Source organism: Schistocerca gregaria, chromosome 8 (assembly GCF_023897955.1).
Source record: "Schistocerca gregaria isolate iqSchGreg1 chromosome 8, iqSchGreg1.2, whole genome shotgun sequence".
Taxonomy (NCBI): Eukaryota; Metazoa; Arthropoda; class Insecta; order Orthoptera; family Acrididae; genus Schistocerca; species Schistocerca gregaria.
The window spans coordinates 157,977,328-157,995,837 of NC_064927.1; the positions used below are offsets into that span (position 1 = coordinate 157,977,328).

Below are 18,510 nucleotides of genomic sequence, written 5' to 3' on the forward strand. Positions count from 1 at the left end.
AATAAGGCAGAAGGGATAGACAACATTCCATAGGAATTTGTAAAATCATTGGGTGAAGTGGCAAGAAAACGACTATTCTTGTTTGTGTGTAGACTGTATGAGACTGGCTATATACCGTGAGACTGTCTTAAAAGCATCATATACACAGTTCCAAAGTCTGCAAGACCCGAGAAGTGCGAGCATTATCGCACAATCAGCTTAACAGCTCATGATACCAAGTTGCAGAAAAGAATAATATGCGGAAGAATGGAAAAGAAAATGGACGATATGGTAGATAACGATCAGTTTGGTTTTAGTAAAGGTAAAGGCACCAAGAGACAGTTCTGACATTGCAGAAAAGAATAATATGCAGAAGAATGGAAAAGAAAATGGACGCTATGGTAGATGACGATCAGTTTGGTTTTAGTAAAGGTAAAGGCACCAGAGAGACAGTTCTGACATTGCGGCCGAGAGTGGAAGCAAGACTGAAGAAAAATCAAAATACGTTCGTAGGTTTGACGACCTGGAAAAAGCTTTCGACACGGTCAGACGGTGCAAGAAGCTGAAACTTCTGAGAAAATTAGGGGTAATCTATACGGAAAAATGGGTAATATACAATATGTACCAGAACAGCTCAGAGTGGAAGACCAAGAAAGAAGAGCTCAGACTAAAACGGTGTATGAGAGAGATGCAGTCTTCCGCTCCTACTGTTCAATGTGTACATCGAAGAAACATTGAGGGAAATAAAGGTTCAAGAGTGGGATTAAAAATTCACGGTGAAAGGATGTCAATGATAAATCAAATGGCTCTGAGCACTATGGGACTTAACATCTATGGTCATCAGTCCCCTAGAACTTAAAACTACTTAAACCTAACTAACCTAAGGACATCACACGACACCCAGCCATCACGAGGCAAAGAAAATCCCTGACCCGGCCGGGAATCGAACCCGGGAACCCGGGCGTGGGAAGCGAGAACGCTACCGCACGACCACGAGATGCGGGCTGGCAATTATAAGATTTGCTGATGACATTGCTATCCTTCTTGAAAGTGAGGGAGGAGTACAGTATGTGTTTAGTGGAATGAACGATCTAATGAGTACAGAATACACACTGAGAGAAAATCGAAGAAAAGCGAAAGTAACGAAAACTAGCAGAAATTAAGGCAGCGAGAAATTTAACATTAAAATTGATGGATGGAGCAAGGAGGATGTAAACAACAGAGCAGCACAGCCAAAAAGGGCTTTCCTGGCCAAGGGAAATCAACTAGTAGCAAACATAGGATTAGTTTGAGGAAGAAATTTCTGAGATGAAGTGCTATTAGTGAAGTGCGTAGGACGTGCTGTTACACTGATGGGATGTTATTAGTGGCTAGAGTGCTTAAGAAAGCGACAAATGCGCAAAGATATGAACAGTACTATAGCGGAACCGTTCAGTGATGACGGTTGTTTGAATCAGCGTGTCAGTGCACCCTGTCATAAGGCAGCGACCGTGATACTATATTTGGTGCACAATAACACTCTTCAAGTGGACTGGCCAGCCCAGAGTCCCAACCTGAATCCAATGGATGACACTTGCGATGAGTTAGAACACCCGCCAGATCCCTAACATCGAACATCACTACCTTCTCTGGTCACAGAGACGAAGAATGGCCGGCCACTCCTCCACAAACATTCAGAGACCTCATTGGCAGTGTCCCCAACTGAGTTCAAGTCGTCGTAAAGGCTAAGAGTGCTCATGTTCACTAACAGGCGTCCAGACACTTTCGATCAGATGATGTACATTCATTCTCAGTTAGATCGTAAAGAAAACAACCGACAGTAGATTTTCGAAAAGGCCGGCTATAGAAGGCGTTGGAATGCATTCACTTAGAAGGCAGTGGAATGTATGCGCTTATTAGAAATAAAAGCACAGTCCTCCTTTGACAAATTTTGAGAGCAGTTTTTGCGGGGTTTAAGGTTGCTAAAAACAGCACGCAGATGAACTCAGTAAAACAAAATGACAATGTAACCGATACGATACCAGCGTGTTGGGCGTAAATTAATAAAACATTGTTACTACTAATCAGCCGAATTTATAAGCGTATAAGTATATAAGTATACATATCAAGATATTATGAATCCATAAAGGATACTACAGGAAAGAAAACTCTTCCATTCTTAAAACGATTTTGCGAGTTCCTAGATATGAGCTAGTGAGACCTAGGGTTGTTGTTGTGGCCTGGAGGAGAATTATCGACAGATAGAGTCCACTCAACTGAGAGTAGTCAGTGAGTTTCACTTGTGCGCTCCTCGCCACCGCACCCTCCCCTTTCCACTGTTACGTCAGTACTTCCGTGTGTGGTGGCGAGCTAACCGGACGTGGCCATAGTAAACGCCGCTATACGACAATTGTAATTACCTAATTATTCTGAAATTATGTATGGAATATTAACTGAGTCGCCTGTTATGCTGTTATGTTGATGGGATTCCTGTTGGGGCGGGAACAGGGGTCGGGCTGACTGTTATGTTGGCGCCCACACACGCCGGTCATTGTATCAGCTGTTGTTGCGATGGGAAGCTCATTGTTTGTTGATTAACACAATACGCATATTTCGGCGTTTTATTCTCTTTGATGCCATTCTTTTCACGGCACTTTAATAGTCCTGTTCTTAATTCCTGCCTGCGGGTTTTCTGACTCTACCATTTCTCGCGTACTCGCATGGCAGTGAACGTATTTTAAAACAACTGCATCGCGATTACCGGGTATACTTTTGACCGTTTATCCTGTTTTGTCTGTAAATGACTTAAAATCGTTGTACGCGTCCGTGTTCAGTATCACCAGTCAGTATAATTTTGCGTGGTGATCGGTATTGTATCTTTAATTTTTTTAAATGCACTTTCTCATATTTCGGTCACAACCATAATCAGAATCATATTTGTTTTAAAAAACTTCTCGGTTCACATGGGCGCTCGTACCGTGAACATTCACTGCATCTCATCAGTTCACACAAGTGTAAGTGATGAACTGACGAGGTATTGAGTTGATGGTGCCTGTGGCCGAAACCAGCAAAGACGTATTTTTAAAAAGACAGTCATGAGGGTACAACTCAGCAGTATGTTACCCTCAGGAGGAACAAAACTGGCGTCCTACGGATCTGAGCGTGGAATGTTAGATTCCTTAATCGGGCAGTTAGGTTAGAAAATTGAAAAATGGAAATGGATAGGTTAAAGTCAGATACTGTGGGAGTTAGTGAGGTTCGGTGGCAGGAGGAACAGGACTTCTGGTCAGGTGAAAATAATAATGAATAAAAAAATAGGAATGCGGATAACCGATTATGAACAGCAAGGTGAATGCATTATTGTAGCCAGGATAGACACAAAGCCCACACCAGCCACAAAAGTACAAGTTAATGCGCCAGCTACCTTCACAGATGATGAGGAGATCGAAGAAATGTATGAAGAGATAAAGGAAATTATTGAGGTAATTCAGGGAGACGAAAATTTAATAGTTATGGGGAACTGAAATTCGATAGTAGGGAAAGGATGAGAACGAAAGATAGGAGGTGAATATGGACTGGGGAAAAGAAATGAAATTTTGCACATAGCATAATCTAATCATAGCTAACACTTCGTTTAACCCGTTTGATCCCAAGAAGGTTTGTCATTAAAACCTTTTGCGAATCCTTGTTTAAATCTTATGTTTGGAATGTAGCTAAACGATAAATAACACTTTTATGATTGTAACAATATATTTAGTACAAAGCAGTACAAAAAAATGGACGTTCCAAAAAATGGAACAGTGGGAATGGGAGGATACACGTACCATGTATAGATAAACGATAAATAACACTTTTATGATTGTAACAATATACACTCCTGGAAAATATAAAATTGGTACAGTGGGAATGGGGGGATACACGTACCGTGTATATAATACTGTGAGAAACAATTGCACATTTTTCATGTTTACGTTCATTTTTCTCACTACATATTTTATACAGCTCATTTACAGCTACACAAAATGTAAATCTATAAGTAAATAAAGAGTTCAGTTCCAACGTTAGTTTGCATGAGACTACGTACAACAATTTACATGCAAAGGAATTTTACATTTCTTACATTGTATCGTCGTGTTCTTCTTGCACTGACAACATATTAGTTGTTTGATTAGTGGTACAATCAGATGATCTTGTCCATCGTAGCGTACGTCATTGAGCACCCTTTTGTGTAAGGCTTTTGGATTTCGCATTGGATGGGCAGGTTACTGTCGCGAGCTGTACTTTTGAAAGTAGCAATTGACCACATAACTCGTGAAGCCAAGAAGATCGAGTGGTTTGCCCTTATACTATATTATTTAACTGTATAGCAACCAAGATTGTTTTATTGATGCATTTAGCGGAAAAGCAAGAAGTTGGTAGTACCGTTCCTTCGTTCTGAAATTAATCCTGTATTCTCCAATATTTTCATCAAGTCTGTCCACTCTTCCCATGTATGTGTTCTAACTAACAACTGCTGCAGGAGAAATTATGTCAAAAACCTTTATCTCACTCCTACTGTATCCTTTGGATTGTGCAGTTGGTTGAACTCCGCTTCTGTTTGAGGCGATGGTAACAATGCTGTTGTCGTGGTATAGAATCAGTCAACCCAGATTTATTATCGCTTACTTGGCCATATATTCCTTTTGGACTTTTTTCATTTTATAGAAGTCTTGCAGAGGAGTACCTTCTGTTCTATTTAACTGTTCCTGTTCCAGTGTAGCCCTTTTCTTTCAGTGCATCCAAAAGTGGCAATGAAGTAAAAAAGTTATCAAAAAAGAAATCATATGTCTGTTCGTTCTCAAATGGAAGTTTTGGTACTATGTCTAACACAACTGAACTGCCTACACCAAGTTCAGGTCTTGTGTTTCCTGTTGCAGCACACTGGTATGGTTAAGTTTTGTTCGTGCGGTAGCGTTTTCGCTTCCCTCGTCCGGGTTCCCGGGTTCGATTCCCAGCGTGGTCAAGGATTTTCTCTGTCTCGTGATGACTGGGTGTTGTGTGATGTCCTTGGGTTAGTTAGTTTTAAGTAGTTCTAAGTTCTAGGGGACTGATGACCATAGCTGTTAAGTTCCGTAGTGCTCAGAGCCATTTGAACCATTTTGCTTCAGTTTGAACTAGGTACCCTAGCCTTGTGCAAAGACACCAAACCTTATAACCAAACCTAATCTGTCTTCCTGTCGTATGTTGCTTTGTTCCTTGTTTACCATAGTACGGAATCATGACTTCATCAATACATAGCAGTCTTTCATTATTGAAAGCTCTTAGCCACCTATCATTCTAGAGTTTCCAAAGCGGTCTCACTTTTGAAAATTGTCATATTTGGATAAGCTGTCGTTATCACAGACATGTATATATTTCCCAATTTTTTGTCTTCTCTTTGACATTACTTTTGACACAGGTAAGTTATGGCAATCCTTGCTCATTTCCCAGTACATTCTATATCTTTATAAAGTGTTGTGACCAATCAGAAGAAATATGGCCAATAATACTCTTATCTCTGCACTTGACACATTGAATGTTGTATCTCCCTACTGATGAGCGTAAATATTTAGTTGGCTAGCATGTCCACAATAATGTCATCATAAAACAGTTCAAAAAGCTGCACTGGTGACATTTCTTCTGCCACAAATTCTGGAAGGGTCCATGTCTTCATCTGCACTTCCTTTATACCATTCTGAGTCCAGCTCCCATCAGCCCTCTCTCTTCTGCCGGTAACAGGAATAGTATTTGATGTAGAACACTATGGACTGAGAACACTATCAATATGGGCGGCACCAGAAGTTGAACACGATGGCTCGTTAGACTCCCTAGGTCCTATCTGCAATACAAAACTTCAACTTTGTAGAAACGGTAAATAATATTTATATAGTTACAGGTAAATGACCCAGAAAATTCTCCTTGCTTATTTCCCAGTACATTCCATATCTTGATGAAGTGTTGTAACCAATCAGAAGAAATATGACCAATACTAGTCTTTCCTAATCACAATTTCAATTCATAGTATTGCCTAATATTTACCTCTTCGGTAACAAGTTTCTCATCACAATATTTTGTAACTTTTGCTTCTGCAATAGATTTTAGCTGGTTGGCACTTAGATGAATTATATCATGTACACACTTGTCTTAATTTGACCGCCAAGGGACATCAGGGGGATTTATGCATAAATCAGCATAAAAATATATCGTCTGCCAATAATGCTATAATTTCATCGCCAGTCAACCTAAAACTGAAGTGCTTTTCTGTTATTTCAATGTACTCATTCAATCCCACTGTTCCAAAAATGGAACGCTCAGCTATAATGCATTATAACCTATTGTTGTGAACAGATGTGAACAAATAACACACACATACTTTCAATCTTGTATGTATACATCATATTTAGAAACTACACTCCTGGAAATTGAAATAAGAACACCGTGAATTCATTGTCCAGGGAGGGGAAACTTTATTGACACATTCCTGGGGTCAGATACATCACATGATCACACTGACAGAACCACAGGCACATAGACACAGGCAACAGAGCGTGCACAATGTCGGCACTAGTACAGTGGATATCCACCTTTCGCAGCAATACAGGCTGCTATTCTCCCATGGAGACGATCGTAGAGATGCTGGATGTAGTCCTGTGGAACGGCTTGCCATGCCATTTCCATCTGGCGCCTCAGTTGGACCAGCGTTCGTGCTGGACGTGCAGACCGCGTGAGACGACGCCTCATCCAGTCCCAAACATGCTCAATGGGGGACAGATCCGGAGATCTTGCTGGCCAGGGTAGTTCACTTACACCTTCTAGAGCACGTTGGGTGGCACGGGATACATGCGGACGTGCATTGTCCTGTTGGAACAGCAAGTTCCCTTGCCGGTCTAGGAATGGTAGAACGATGGGTTCGATGACGGTTTGGATGTACCGTGCACTATTCAGTGTCCCCTCGACGATCACCAGAGGTGTACGGCCAGTGTAGGAGATCGCTCCCCACACCATGATGCCGGGTGTTGGCCCTGTGTGCCTCGGTCGTATGCAGTCCTGATTGTGGCGCTCACCTGCACGGCGCCAAACACGCATACGACCATCATTGGCACCAAGGCAGAAGCGACTCCCATCGCTGAAGACGACACGTCTCCATTCGTTCCTCCATTCACGCCTGTCGCGACACCACTGGAGGCGGGCTGCACGATGTTGGGGCGTGAGCGGAAGACGGCCTAACGGTGTGCGGGACCGTAGCCCAGCTACATGGAGACGGTTGCGAATGGTCCTCGCCGATACCCCAGAAGCAACAGTGTCCCTAATTTGCTGGGAAGTGGCGGTGCGGTCCCCTACGGCACTGCGTAGGATCCTACGGTCTTGGCGTGCATCCGTGCGTCGCTGCGGTCCGGTCCCAGGTCGTCGGGCAAGTGCACCTTCCGCCGACCACTTGTTGAGCAATTCGGCGGTACGTCCACCCGGCCTCCCGCATGCCCACTATACGCCCTCGCTCAAAGTCCGTCAACTGCACATACGGTTCACGTCCACGCTGTCGCGGCATGCTACCAGTGTTAAAGACTGCGATGGAGCTCCGTATGCCACGGCAAACTGCCTGACACTGACGGCGGCGGTGCACAAATGCTGCACAGCTAGCGCCATTCGACGGCCAACACCGTGGTTCCTGGTGTGTCCGCTGTGCCGTGCGTGTGATCATTGTTTGTACAGCCCTCTCGCAGTGTCCGGAGCAAGTATGGTGGGTCTGACACACCGGTGTCAATATGTTCTTTTTTCCATTTCCAGGTGTGTATAATATCGTTATCCACTGTCAAATGTAGTAAAACTTACTTGCACTATCCTTGTAGTTATTTATACATAAAGAGCAATTTCTGCAGCACCAGCAATGTTGCTATGCAGATGCTCGCAGCACAACTGGCAGTTTAGAGTCAAAGCAAAGAGCATGTGGAAGGCCAGCAGTGTGACAGACTTACCAAAAACCTAAATTCATGTCCACAAAAAAATCACAAACTTTTGTGCAACAAATGGAACAGTGGGATTAAATGGGTAAGAATCATGAGAGAAGGTTGTATATGTGGAAGAGATCTGGATATATAGAAAGGTTTTAGATTGATTATATAATGGTTAGACAGAGATTTCGGAACCACTTTTTAAACTGTAAGACGTTTCCAGGGGGAGATGTAGACTCTGACCGCAATTTATTGGTTACGAATTGTAGACTAAAACTGAAGAAACTGCAAAAGGTTGGAATTCAAGGAAATCGGAGTTGGATAAACTGAAAGAATTAGAGGTAGAAGAGAGTTTCAGAGGAAGCATTAGTGAACAATTGACAGGAACAGAGGAAAAGAACACAATAGTAGAAAAATGGGTAGCTTTGCGAGATGAAATAGTGAAGGCAGCAGAAGATCAAAAATGAAAAAAGATGAGGGCTAGTAGAAATCCTTGGGTAACACAAGAGGTATTGAATTTAATTGATGTAAGGAGAAAATACAAAATTGCAGCAAATGAAGCAAGGAAAAGGGAATACAAACTTCTATTAAACGAGACTGACAGAAAGTGCAAAATGACTAAGCAGGAATGGCTATATGACAGATATAATGATTTAGAAGCGTATATCACTAGGGGAAAGGTAGACGCCGCTTATAGAAAAATTAAAGACACCTTCGTAGAAAAGAGATACTCCTGTATCAAAATCAAGAGCTTAGATGAAAAACCAGTCCTAAGCAAAGAAGGGAAAGATGGAAGGAGTATATAGAGGTTCTTTACAAGGGAGATGAACTTGAGGGCAATGTTACGGAAATGGAAGAGGACCTAGATGAAGGTGAGAAGGGAGGTGTGATACTCCGTAAAGAATTTGGTAGGTCACTGAAAAATCTAAGCTGAAATAAGGTCCCGGGAGTAGACGACATTCCGATAGAACTACTGATAGCGTTGGGAGAGCCAGTCATGGAAACACTCTTCCATCCGGTGAGCATGGTCTGTGAGACAGGCGAAATACTCTCAGGCTGCAAGCAGAATGTAATAATTCCAATCCCAAAGAAAGCAACTGTTGACTGGTGTGAAAATTAACGAACTATCAATTTAATAAGTCACGACTGCAAAATACTAAGACGAACTCTTTACAGATGATTGGAAAAACTGGTAGAAGCCGACCTTGGGGAAGAACAGTTAGGATTCCGTAAAAATGTTGAAAAACGTGTTGAAATTCTGACCCTACGACTTATCTTAGAAGATAAATTAAGTAAAGGCAAATCTACGTTTCTAGCATCTGTAAACTTAGAGAAAGGACAAAGCTCGCTGCAATACTGTCTTTCAAATTCTAAAGATAGCAGGGGCAAAACATAGGAAGCAAAAGGCTATCTACACTTTATATAAAAGTCAAATAGCTGTTATAACAGACAAGCGACATGAAAGGGAAGCAGTGGTTGAGAAGGAAGTGAGATAAGGTTGTAGTGTATCCCCAATGTTATTCAACCCTTATTTTGAGCAAGCAGTAAAGGAACCAAAAGAAAAATCCCCAAGTCCAGGGAAAAGAGATAAAAACTTTGAGGTTTGCCGATGAAACTGAAATTCTGTCAGTGACAGCAAAGAACTTGTAAGAGCAGTAGAGCAGTAGACCAGTATGTACAATGTCTTGAAGGGAGGATATAAGATGAACGTCAACAAAAGCAAAATGAGGATAATGGAATGTAGTTTAATTAAATCAGATGATGCTAAGGGAATTATATTATCAAATCGGACACTTAAAATAGGAGATGTCTATTGATCTTTGGGCAGAGCAATAACTGATGATGGTCAAAGTTAAGAGCATATAAAACGTAGACTGGCAATGGAAAGAAAAGTGTTTTGAAGAAGAGAATTTTATTAACATTGAGTGCAGATTTAAGTGTCTTTTATTTATTTATTTACACGTCAAGTTCCGTAGGACCAAATGAGGAGCAAATCTCCAATGTCAAGGAACGTGTCCGCACATGAAATTACAACATAAAAGTAATAACGGATAAAAATAAAATGTTTATGAACCCGAATAAAGTCAGTCCATAAGTTTAAGTAAGCGCAATCAACAATACAACAAGTATCAGCTTAATTTTTCAAGGAACTTCTCAACAGAATAGAAGGAGTGACCCATTAGGAAACTCTCCAGTTTCGATTTGAAAGCGCGTGTATTAATGCGAAGATTTTTGAATTCGAGTGGTAGCTTATTTAAAATGGATGCAGCAGTATACAGCAAACCTTTCTGAGCAAGAGTTAAGGAAGTTCGATCCAAATGTAGCTCTGATTTCTGCCAATTATTAACTGAGTGCAAGCAAGCTACTTATTCTAGGGAATAAGCTAGTATTGTTGACAAGAAATAAGGAATATATATATTGAGAGGCCAGTGTCAAAATACCCATACTCGTGAACAGGGGTCCACAAGAGGTTCGTGAACTTACACCATTTGTTGCCCAAACCCCCCGTTTCTGAGCCAAAATTATCCTTTTAGAGTGGGAAGAGTTATCCCAAAACATAACATCACGACATAATCGAATAAACAAATCCGACTAATTTTCGTGTTGAGTAGTTACTCACCTCAGATACCGTTCGAATAGTGAAAATGGCAGTATTAAGTCTTTGAACAAGGTCCTGAATGTGTACTTTCCACGATAGTTTACCATCTATCTAAACACCTAGAAATTTTAAGAATTCAGTTTCACTAATCATATGCCCATTCTGTGAAATTAAAAATCAGGTTTTGTTGAATTGTATGTTTGAAACTGTAAAAACTCAGTCTTTCTGTGATTTAGCATTAGTTTATTTTCTACAAGCCATGAACTTCGGTCATGACCTGCACTATTTGAAATCGAGCCAATGTTGCACACGACGTGTCATCACGTCATCAACAAACAGGAATATTTTAGAGTTACCCATAATACTAGAGGGCATACCATTTATATAAATAAGGAACAGGAGTGCCCACAACACTGATCCCTGGGGCACCCCCCACTTGACTACCCCATTCAGACCCCACATCACAGCCATTCTCAACACCATGAATAACGACCTTTTGCTGTCTGTTGCTAAATTGTGAGCTACTCTCCGTATTCCTTAATGGTCCAACTTCTAGAGCAATATTTTGTGATCAACACAATCAAACGCCTTAGTTAAACCAAAAACATGCCTAGCGTTAGAAATCTTGTATTGAACCCATCCAGTACCTCACGGAGAAAAGAGAATATAGCATTATCAGTTGTTAAACGACTTCTAAAGGCAAACTGTACATTTGATAGCGATTCATGTGATATAAAATGATCAACTATCCTTACATACACAGCTTTTTCAGTAACTTTAGCAAACGCTAATGACATGGAATAGGTCTAAAATTGTCTACATTAACCTTTTCTCCCTTTTATAAGCGGCTTTACTACTGAGTACTTTAATCGTTCAGAAAAGTGACCATTCCTAAAGGAAAAATTACAAATATGACTAAAAACAGGACTAACATGTGCTGCACAATACTTAAATATTCTGGTAGGCGCTCCATCATATCCATGAGAGTCCTTCGTCTTCAGTGATTTATTTATTGACTCAGTCTCCCCCTTGCCTGTATCACAGAGGAGTATTTCAGACATCAGTCTCGGGAAGGCATTTGCCAAGAAAGTTGTATGATTCCCTGTAGAAACTAAATGTTTATTTAATTCACCAGCAATGCTCAGAAAATGATTGTTAAATACTATACATATATCTGATTTATCAGTAGCAGAAATATTTTTACTACGAACTGACTTTATATCGTCGACGTTGTACTGCTGACCAGACACTTCCTTCACAACTGTGTGTGAATTCCTAAGAGACCAAACGGCTGAGGTTATCGGCCCACTTACACACTACTTAAACTAACTTATGCTAATAACGACACACACACCCATACCCGAGGGAGGACTCAAACCTCCGGTGGGAGGGACTGCGCAATCCGTGCATGGCGCCTGAGACCAAGCGGCCACTCTGCACGGCCGCTTCGCAACTGACCAGATGGTTTTAATTTTATACTGTGATTTAGCTATTTTATGTGCATACCACATACTCTCTGCCTTCCTAATAACATTTTAAGCACTTTACAATACTGTTTGTAATGGGATACTGTGGCTTGATTTGACAACTTCTAACATTTTTATATAATTCCCGCTTTGTTCTGCATGATATCCTTCTCCCACTAGACACCCACTCAGGCCGCCTTTCACTGCTAGTACCCCGTTTAGAACGTTGTAATGGAAAATAACTCTCAAAGAGCATGATAAATGTGTAAAAGAAAGCATTATATTTATCATCTATGTTATAGCCACTATAAACATCCTGCCATTCTTGTTCCTTGACAAGGTTTAAAAAACACTCTATTGCTGTTGGACTAACTTTCCTACTAGTTTGTTATTACATGTGACATTTATTTGAGAACAAAAGCCTTTTTTGGGTTAAAATTTGTGCATCATGGTCTGAAAGGCCATTCACCCTTTTACTAACAGAATGTCCATCTAGTAATGAAGAATTAATAAAAATATTGTCTATGGCTGTGCTACTGTTTAAATGCACCCTATTTGGAAAAACACTGCAGGCCGGAGTGGCCGAACGGTTCTAGGCGCTACAGTCTGGAACAGCGCGACCGCTATGGTCGCAGGTTCGAATCCTGCCTCGGGCATGGATGTGTGTGATGTCCCTAGGTTAGTTAGGTCTAAGTAGTTCTACGCTCTAGGGGACTGATGTCCTTAGTTGAACCAATTTTTTTGGGAAAACACAGTCTGCATTAGATCATATGAATTTAAGAGATCTACCAACATCCTTTTTCTTTCACCATCATATACAAAATTTATATTGAGGTCATGACACAATGGGATATCCTCCAAAGTGAATCAAGAACCCCCTCTAGCTTGAGCAAACATATTAGTTTGTGGACCTACAAAAAACAAGAATTAGAAGTTTAGTTTCACTAAACTAAACTGCCCCTGCTCAACATTCAAATATCTGTTCAGTGCATTGTCGTAATTCGTCTATGAAATACTGTTTTTACGTACATAGCCATTCCACCACCCCGCAAGGAACTCCTTGAAAAAAAAGTCTTCTGAAAGTATTTCTATGGAGTGTAGCCATGTATGGAAGTGAAGCGTTGCCGATAATCAGTTTAGACAAGAAAGGAATAGAAACTTCTGAAATATGGTTCCATAGAAGAATGCTGAAGATTAGATGGGTGGATCACGTAACTAACGAGGAGATACTGAAGAGAATTTATGGCACAACCTGACAAGAAGAAGGGATCGTTGGTAGGATACATTCTGAGACATCAAGGTATCATTAATTTAGTACTGGAGGGAAGCGTGGGAGGCAAAAATCGTAGAGGAAGACCAAGAGATGAATACAGTAAGCAGATTCAGAAGGATGTAGGTTGTAGTAGTTATTCGGAGATGGAGTAACATGAAGAGCTGCATAAAACCAGTCTTCGGACTGACGATCACAACAATAGCAAACATATAATAGCGATGAAGTCAGACAATTACGTTCACGTTTATCATGCGTTCATCGTGTTTTTATGACTGACATTCTAAAGACTACTTTCCATAAGATTTCACATTTCAGTACAGTTCTAGATCTAAATCTACATTCATATTTCACGATCCTCTTTATAGTTGTAACTATCAAGTTACATACAATTCTTTATTCCCCGGTAAAATATTAATTTCAACTATAAACTCGGAAAATATTTATACCAGGTTGTTTCCACAATGAAAAATGGCTTTATTTTCATAGTTACCACCCCAACCCGTTGATCATTTCCGTGACACTCTCTCCCCTACTTCGCGATAATACAAAACGAACTGCTGTTCTTCCAACTTTTTCTATGTCCTCCATCTTGCGTGTAGTGTAGTTAGTCTCAGTTGGTTCGCTTCCCGCACAACATTTTCGGTGTGTTTGTTCCTCTTTAAGTTATTTATAATTGTAATTTCTAAGTATTTAGTTCAATTGACAGCTTTCAGATTTTAGTCGATTGCCACTTTTAGCACCATCCGTATATCTTGCCTAAATCATTATGAGAGTGTTTTTGATCTTCTGATGACTTTACGAGACGGTAAACGATAGCATCATCTGCAAACTATCTACGAGGACTACCTCAGATCGTCTTTTAAATCATTTATATAGATTAGATACAGAAGAGGACCTATAAAACTTCCTTGCGGAAAGCCAGATATCAATTTAGTTTTACTAGATTACCTTTCGTCTACTACTACGAACTGTGACCTTTCTGACAGGAAATCACGAAGCTATCCACATAAATGAGACGATATTCCATAATCACGCTATTTCCAACCAATTTGAAGAGTGTGCTGTTGCTCTTTAATAGCGGCGCGCCGATTTTTATTCCTTATTTTGTCATTTAGTACTCTTCGGCGATTGTCGGCGCCCGCAGAGGCGGAACATCATAAACACCAAAAAGAATTTTTACTCTTTAGCGCTGTGTGCGCTGGTTTGAAATTCTCTGTGTAACGAAAACTGTGTGAAACTATGTGCCAGACCGTTCCTCGAAACTCAGACTTCTGCCTTTCCCAGGTAAGTGCTCTAGCGACTGGGCTACGAAAACACAACTCCACAGCTTTGCTTCCGCCAGTACCCCATTTCCAGCCTTCCAAACTTCAGAGAACTTCTCCTGTATAATTTGTGGGAGCAGCATTTCCGGAAGAAAGGCTGGTTGAGTGTTCGTGCTTGGATGCAGTAGCTCACGCGACAGAGCACTTGCCAGTGAAAGACAATGGTCCCAGATTTCAATCCTGGCCCGGCACACAGTTTTGATATACCAGGAAGTTTCAATATTAGTAGCAAGCAGATGCTAATTCCAGGGCCCCCAAGCCTGATTTTTATACCGAAAAATTAATCTGGCCACTTATAGCAGTGGCTAGTCCAAGGCAGACTACAGTAACTCAAATTATAGGAACTTCAGAGCTCGGGATTCAATGCTTTAATATTTTTAGAAAGGGAGCTGCCACACAGTGTGTGGCGGAGTTTCACTTAATGGTTATAACAGGTTCGTGGTCCCCAAGAATATTGTAAGGTGCAGTCAAATGAAAACGAGACAGATGGAAAATAGTAAGTAAACTGTCTATTATTTCAAATGTAATCGCCATAAGGACTAATACGTTCATCCCATTGTGAGACAATGCAGTCATTGCCTTCTTGAAGACATGTTTTAAGTTGGCTATGATTTCCCACTTTACAAGCACCCATCCATATACTTTGCCATGATCTACAAACACAATTAGTATTACTTGGTAGGTTGTAAATCGTATATATGAATACAAAAGGACACTGGCATTGTCACGTAAGCCTTGTAAATAATTGTTAACGCTTACTGCATGAAAGGTGACAGAGTGTCTTTATTATCAGAACAGCATAATGAATTATTGCCTGTACTAGTAGAGGTTGGAACGCCAGTGGAGATGAAACGGCAGGCGGAACTCAAGCCCTGGATGGAAGGCCCACACATGTTTGTTGGTCCTGCTTAAACACAGGAAGTAGCTAGACGGACGTCGTGACACCTGAGCGCAAAGACACAATACAGGCGCGACCGGCCGCTATCCGCCGCTATTGTAGTAGGGCCGCAAGGATAACCGGATAATACTTCCGAACTTTGCAAGTTTTGGACGCAGGTGAGAGGAACGAAGAAGCGGCACCTCGGAAACCACGCAGGCTGTGTTATTTCCAAGAATTTTTACTCAGAAGCGTACCATTGTATAAGTATTTCCTCGTAAACTTTCCACGCTTGACGACAAAAGACTAAAATATGGTTGATCGGCGTTCGGAGGAAACTGTAGAGAGAGAGAATATTCCGTGGTTTCGGAAATATAATTCGTTTTCGGAATTACAATGGTGGGGAGCTGGGCCTTGCTGGCAGGCCAGCGGTGGAGAGACGTGGTCTTCCGTTGTGAGCGCCCGTGTGTGACGGTCGCTCGGTATCAGCTTTGTTGATACAGATGGACTTGCTGTCTTTGCTCTCAGGAGAGTTTATAGTTAGAACAGGTAGGCACTGTACTGTTGCGAACGTATGCGGTTGTTGACTTCACCTCCGGGTTGAAAGTCGTCATTAAGTACGAGACGTTCAGTAGTTGAGAGCACTTCCTCTGACTATACTCACATTGAAACGCAATCTGAACTCCATCCTTGTGGCTGGGAGTTCGCGTTTCTCGTTTCTAGAACACAGAGAGGAGAAGACAGTATTATAGTATATTAGTCAGAGGACCGCCTTCTGCCATCCTAGGGTTTGAAAGAGTTTTTATTTTGTGGCTGGAGTTCTTCCATCGACGCAGACGTGTACGAGAACCAGCACGCCGATGCACCAGACGCAGTACACACGGTGATATCGCAAATTGCTTCGGCTTATTAGGGCTATAAAAGCTGCATCAAGGAGAGGTTTACTTTCCGAGAAGAGTCGTACAACGTATTACTTCGTCTCATATACACCTCGCGAAATGATCATGACGAGTAAATTATAGAAATTATAGCTTTTGCAGTGGGTTGACGACAATCATTCTTCCCACGCTCTGTTCCCGAATGGGACAGGGGAGGGGGGATCAGTTAGTGGCCCGACACTGTCAGGTGGCTTGTGAAGTACGGTATTGTTGTATATGTTTGCTATGTTAAGACTATTGCGCAACAAAAGTGACACATTGTCAGGAAAGAGTAACTGCACAGGAGTTTCCAAATGGCCCAGTGACCGAGGAGTGGATTCTTATTATCGAGGAACCGAACCGTTGGTAGACCGTTCCGAAAGTTGTTTATAGAGATGGTGCCTATGTTGAAAGTAATGTCATGTAACTACGTCACTTTGAAGTGTACTGCAGCATTCGATAAGTCACTTGGTCTGCCATAATAGTGTACAACTTACTTTTTAAAGTGTTCTCTTAACAAACTGTGTCTGTATCGAGTGCCTAGAGGTACTTCTCATTGCAGAATCCAAATTATAAACTTTACATGAGTACTGAAGTCGTGTTATACTGTCTATCACTTTGGAGTCACATGGTCACTTCAACTGTTTCTTAAAACCCGACTGCTTACCCGATAATGATATGGTGGTAATGAACGTTGACCAACAGCTGTTGATACGTCTCGCCTTTCGAACTGTCTGTACGAGGAGTTCTTCCCTGCAGAGAGGCAGGATGTGGCAGTTCCAACGACGATGGCGATTTATCGGTAGACTGGAGCTTTGAGTCGCTGGTGTCGCACTCTGAGGCAGGTAAGAGCTGCAAGGGCGGCCATGTGCCAGCGGCGAGGTTGTCGCTGAGGACCGCCAGCTCCGCAGAGACCTGCGATCAGCGAGACGTCCACGAACACCGTGGTCTCAGACACTGCCCATCCAAAAGCGAACTGCAGCCAGTACAGGATCTCGTAGACCGGCGACGGTTGGGTGTCGAATGGCACCCACATACGGATAGGCACATCTCGCCTCACTGGTAAACTGTCTTCAGAACTTGGAGCCGTTATGATCCTGATGATGGGAGCAACAAACCAGTACGCTGAGTTCACTCGGTAGGTCACCTGGAGAGGTAAAAAAGTAAGGCGCCTCAAGCAACGGTTAAACAAAAAATACCAGAAATGGGAACGTTCCTATATTATTGATTTGCGGAAATATCGATACCTTTCGCTAACAAGTATTTGTAACATTTACGTCAAAAAATGTCTACCTTCTATTCTGTAATGTTGTACAATACAGTGCCAACCTACTGTAGAAGACAGAGGGAAGATGGCGTTGGATGACATTGCACTTTGCGGCACGGCACGTTAATTTTTACCGCCCTGCCAGCGTCCAGAAATGTTCATTTGTTTTGCTAAAAGGTGTAGTAGAAAATACTAGACCACTACTATCTACTACAGGTCGCAACATACATAGAATTGTCCTGTAAACGGGCTGTGGCTAGTACTGAAATAAAAGTTTTAACTTGGCAATGTAAATTTTCAGGTGTATTTTTACGATAAAGATCACAGTTAATACTGCCAAGTCCGTACTAAGTGTCTACACAATGTAAAGCTCCCACGCACACCACTATCACACACGTAGCCAGTTTATGGTATTTACACCCGTTACCGAAGTTAATAGAGTTCACTAGATCGTTTAGTTATGAAAATGCTCAAATGTTGTGCACTCTGCTCTACACTTAATACCTGTTCAGGTCTTAGACCGCACAAGACGCCACGCGATTTTAACTTACAGTCAAAAGCAATAATGTTGATATTCTGTCCGAAATTCCACACGACTTCCACTAGACCATTCACTTAAATACACTTTGTACTACTTCGCAAACTCGTAATTGGAATTTTCCCCGATTTTACAGTACTTTCGTCGGAGCTGCTTTCAATGAGATATTACTAGTTCGAACCCTCAGCCCTGACTTCCCTAGAACACACCAAAGGCTTTGTTCGCAGCATAGATTGGCGCGAGTCTGCATTTTTCTGATTGGCTGATATCACAAACACCAAATCAAGTTGCAGTATTATCCCGAACTAACCCGCGATTTACTTCAA

General features: G+C 41.6%; 1 protein-coding gene across 1 annotated transcript in view; it reads right to left on the reverse strand.

The window, feature by feature from the left end:
* LOC126285088 (uncharacterized) overlaps window positions 1-18,510 on the reverse strand; it is a 72,792-nt gene that overhangs the window by 21,352 nt on the left and 32,930 nt on the right. The window contains 2 exon segments of the mRNA XM_049984413.1: window positions 17,047-17,298; window positions 17,300-17,526. Coding sequence (XP_049840370.1) covers window positions 17,047-17,298; window positions 17,300-17,526 — 479 coding nt within the window.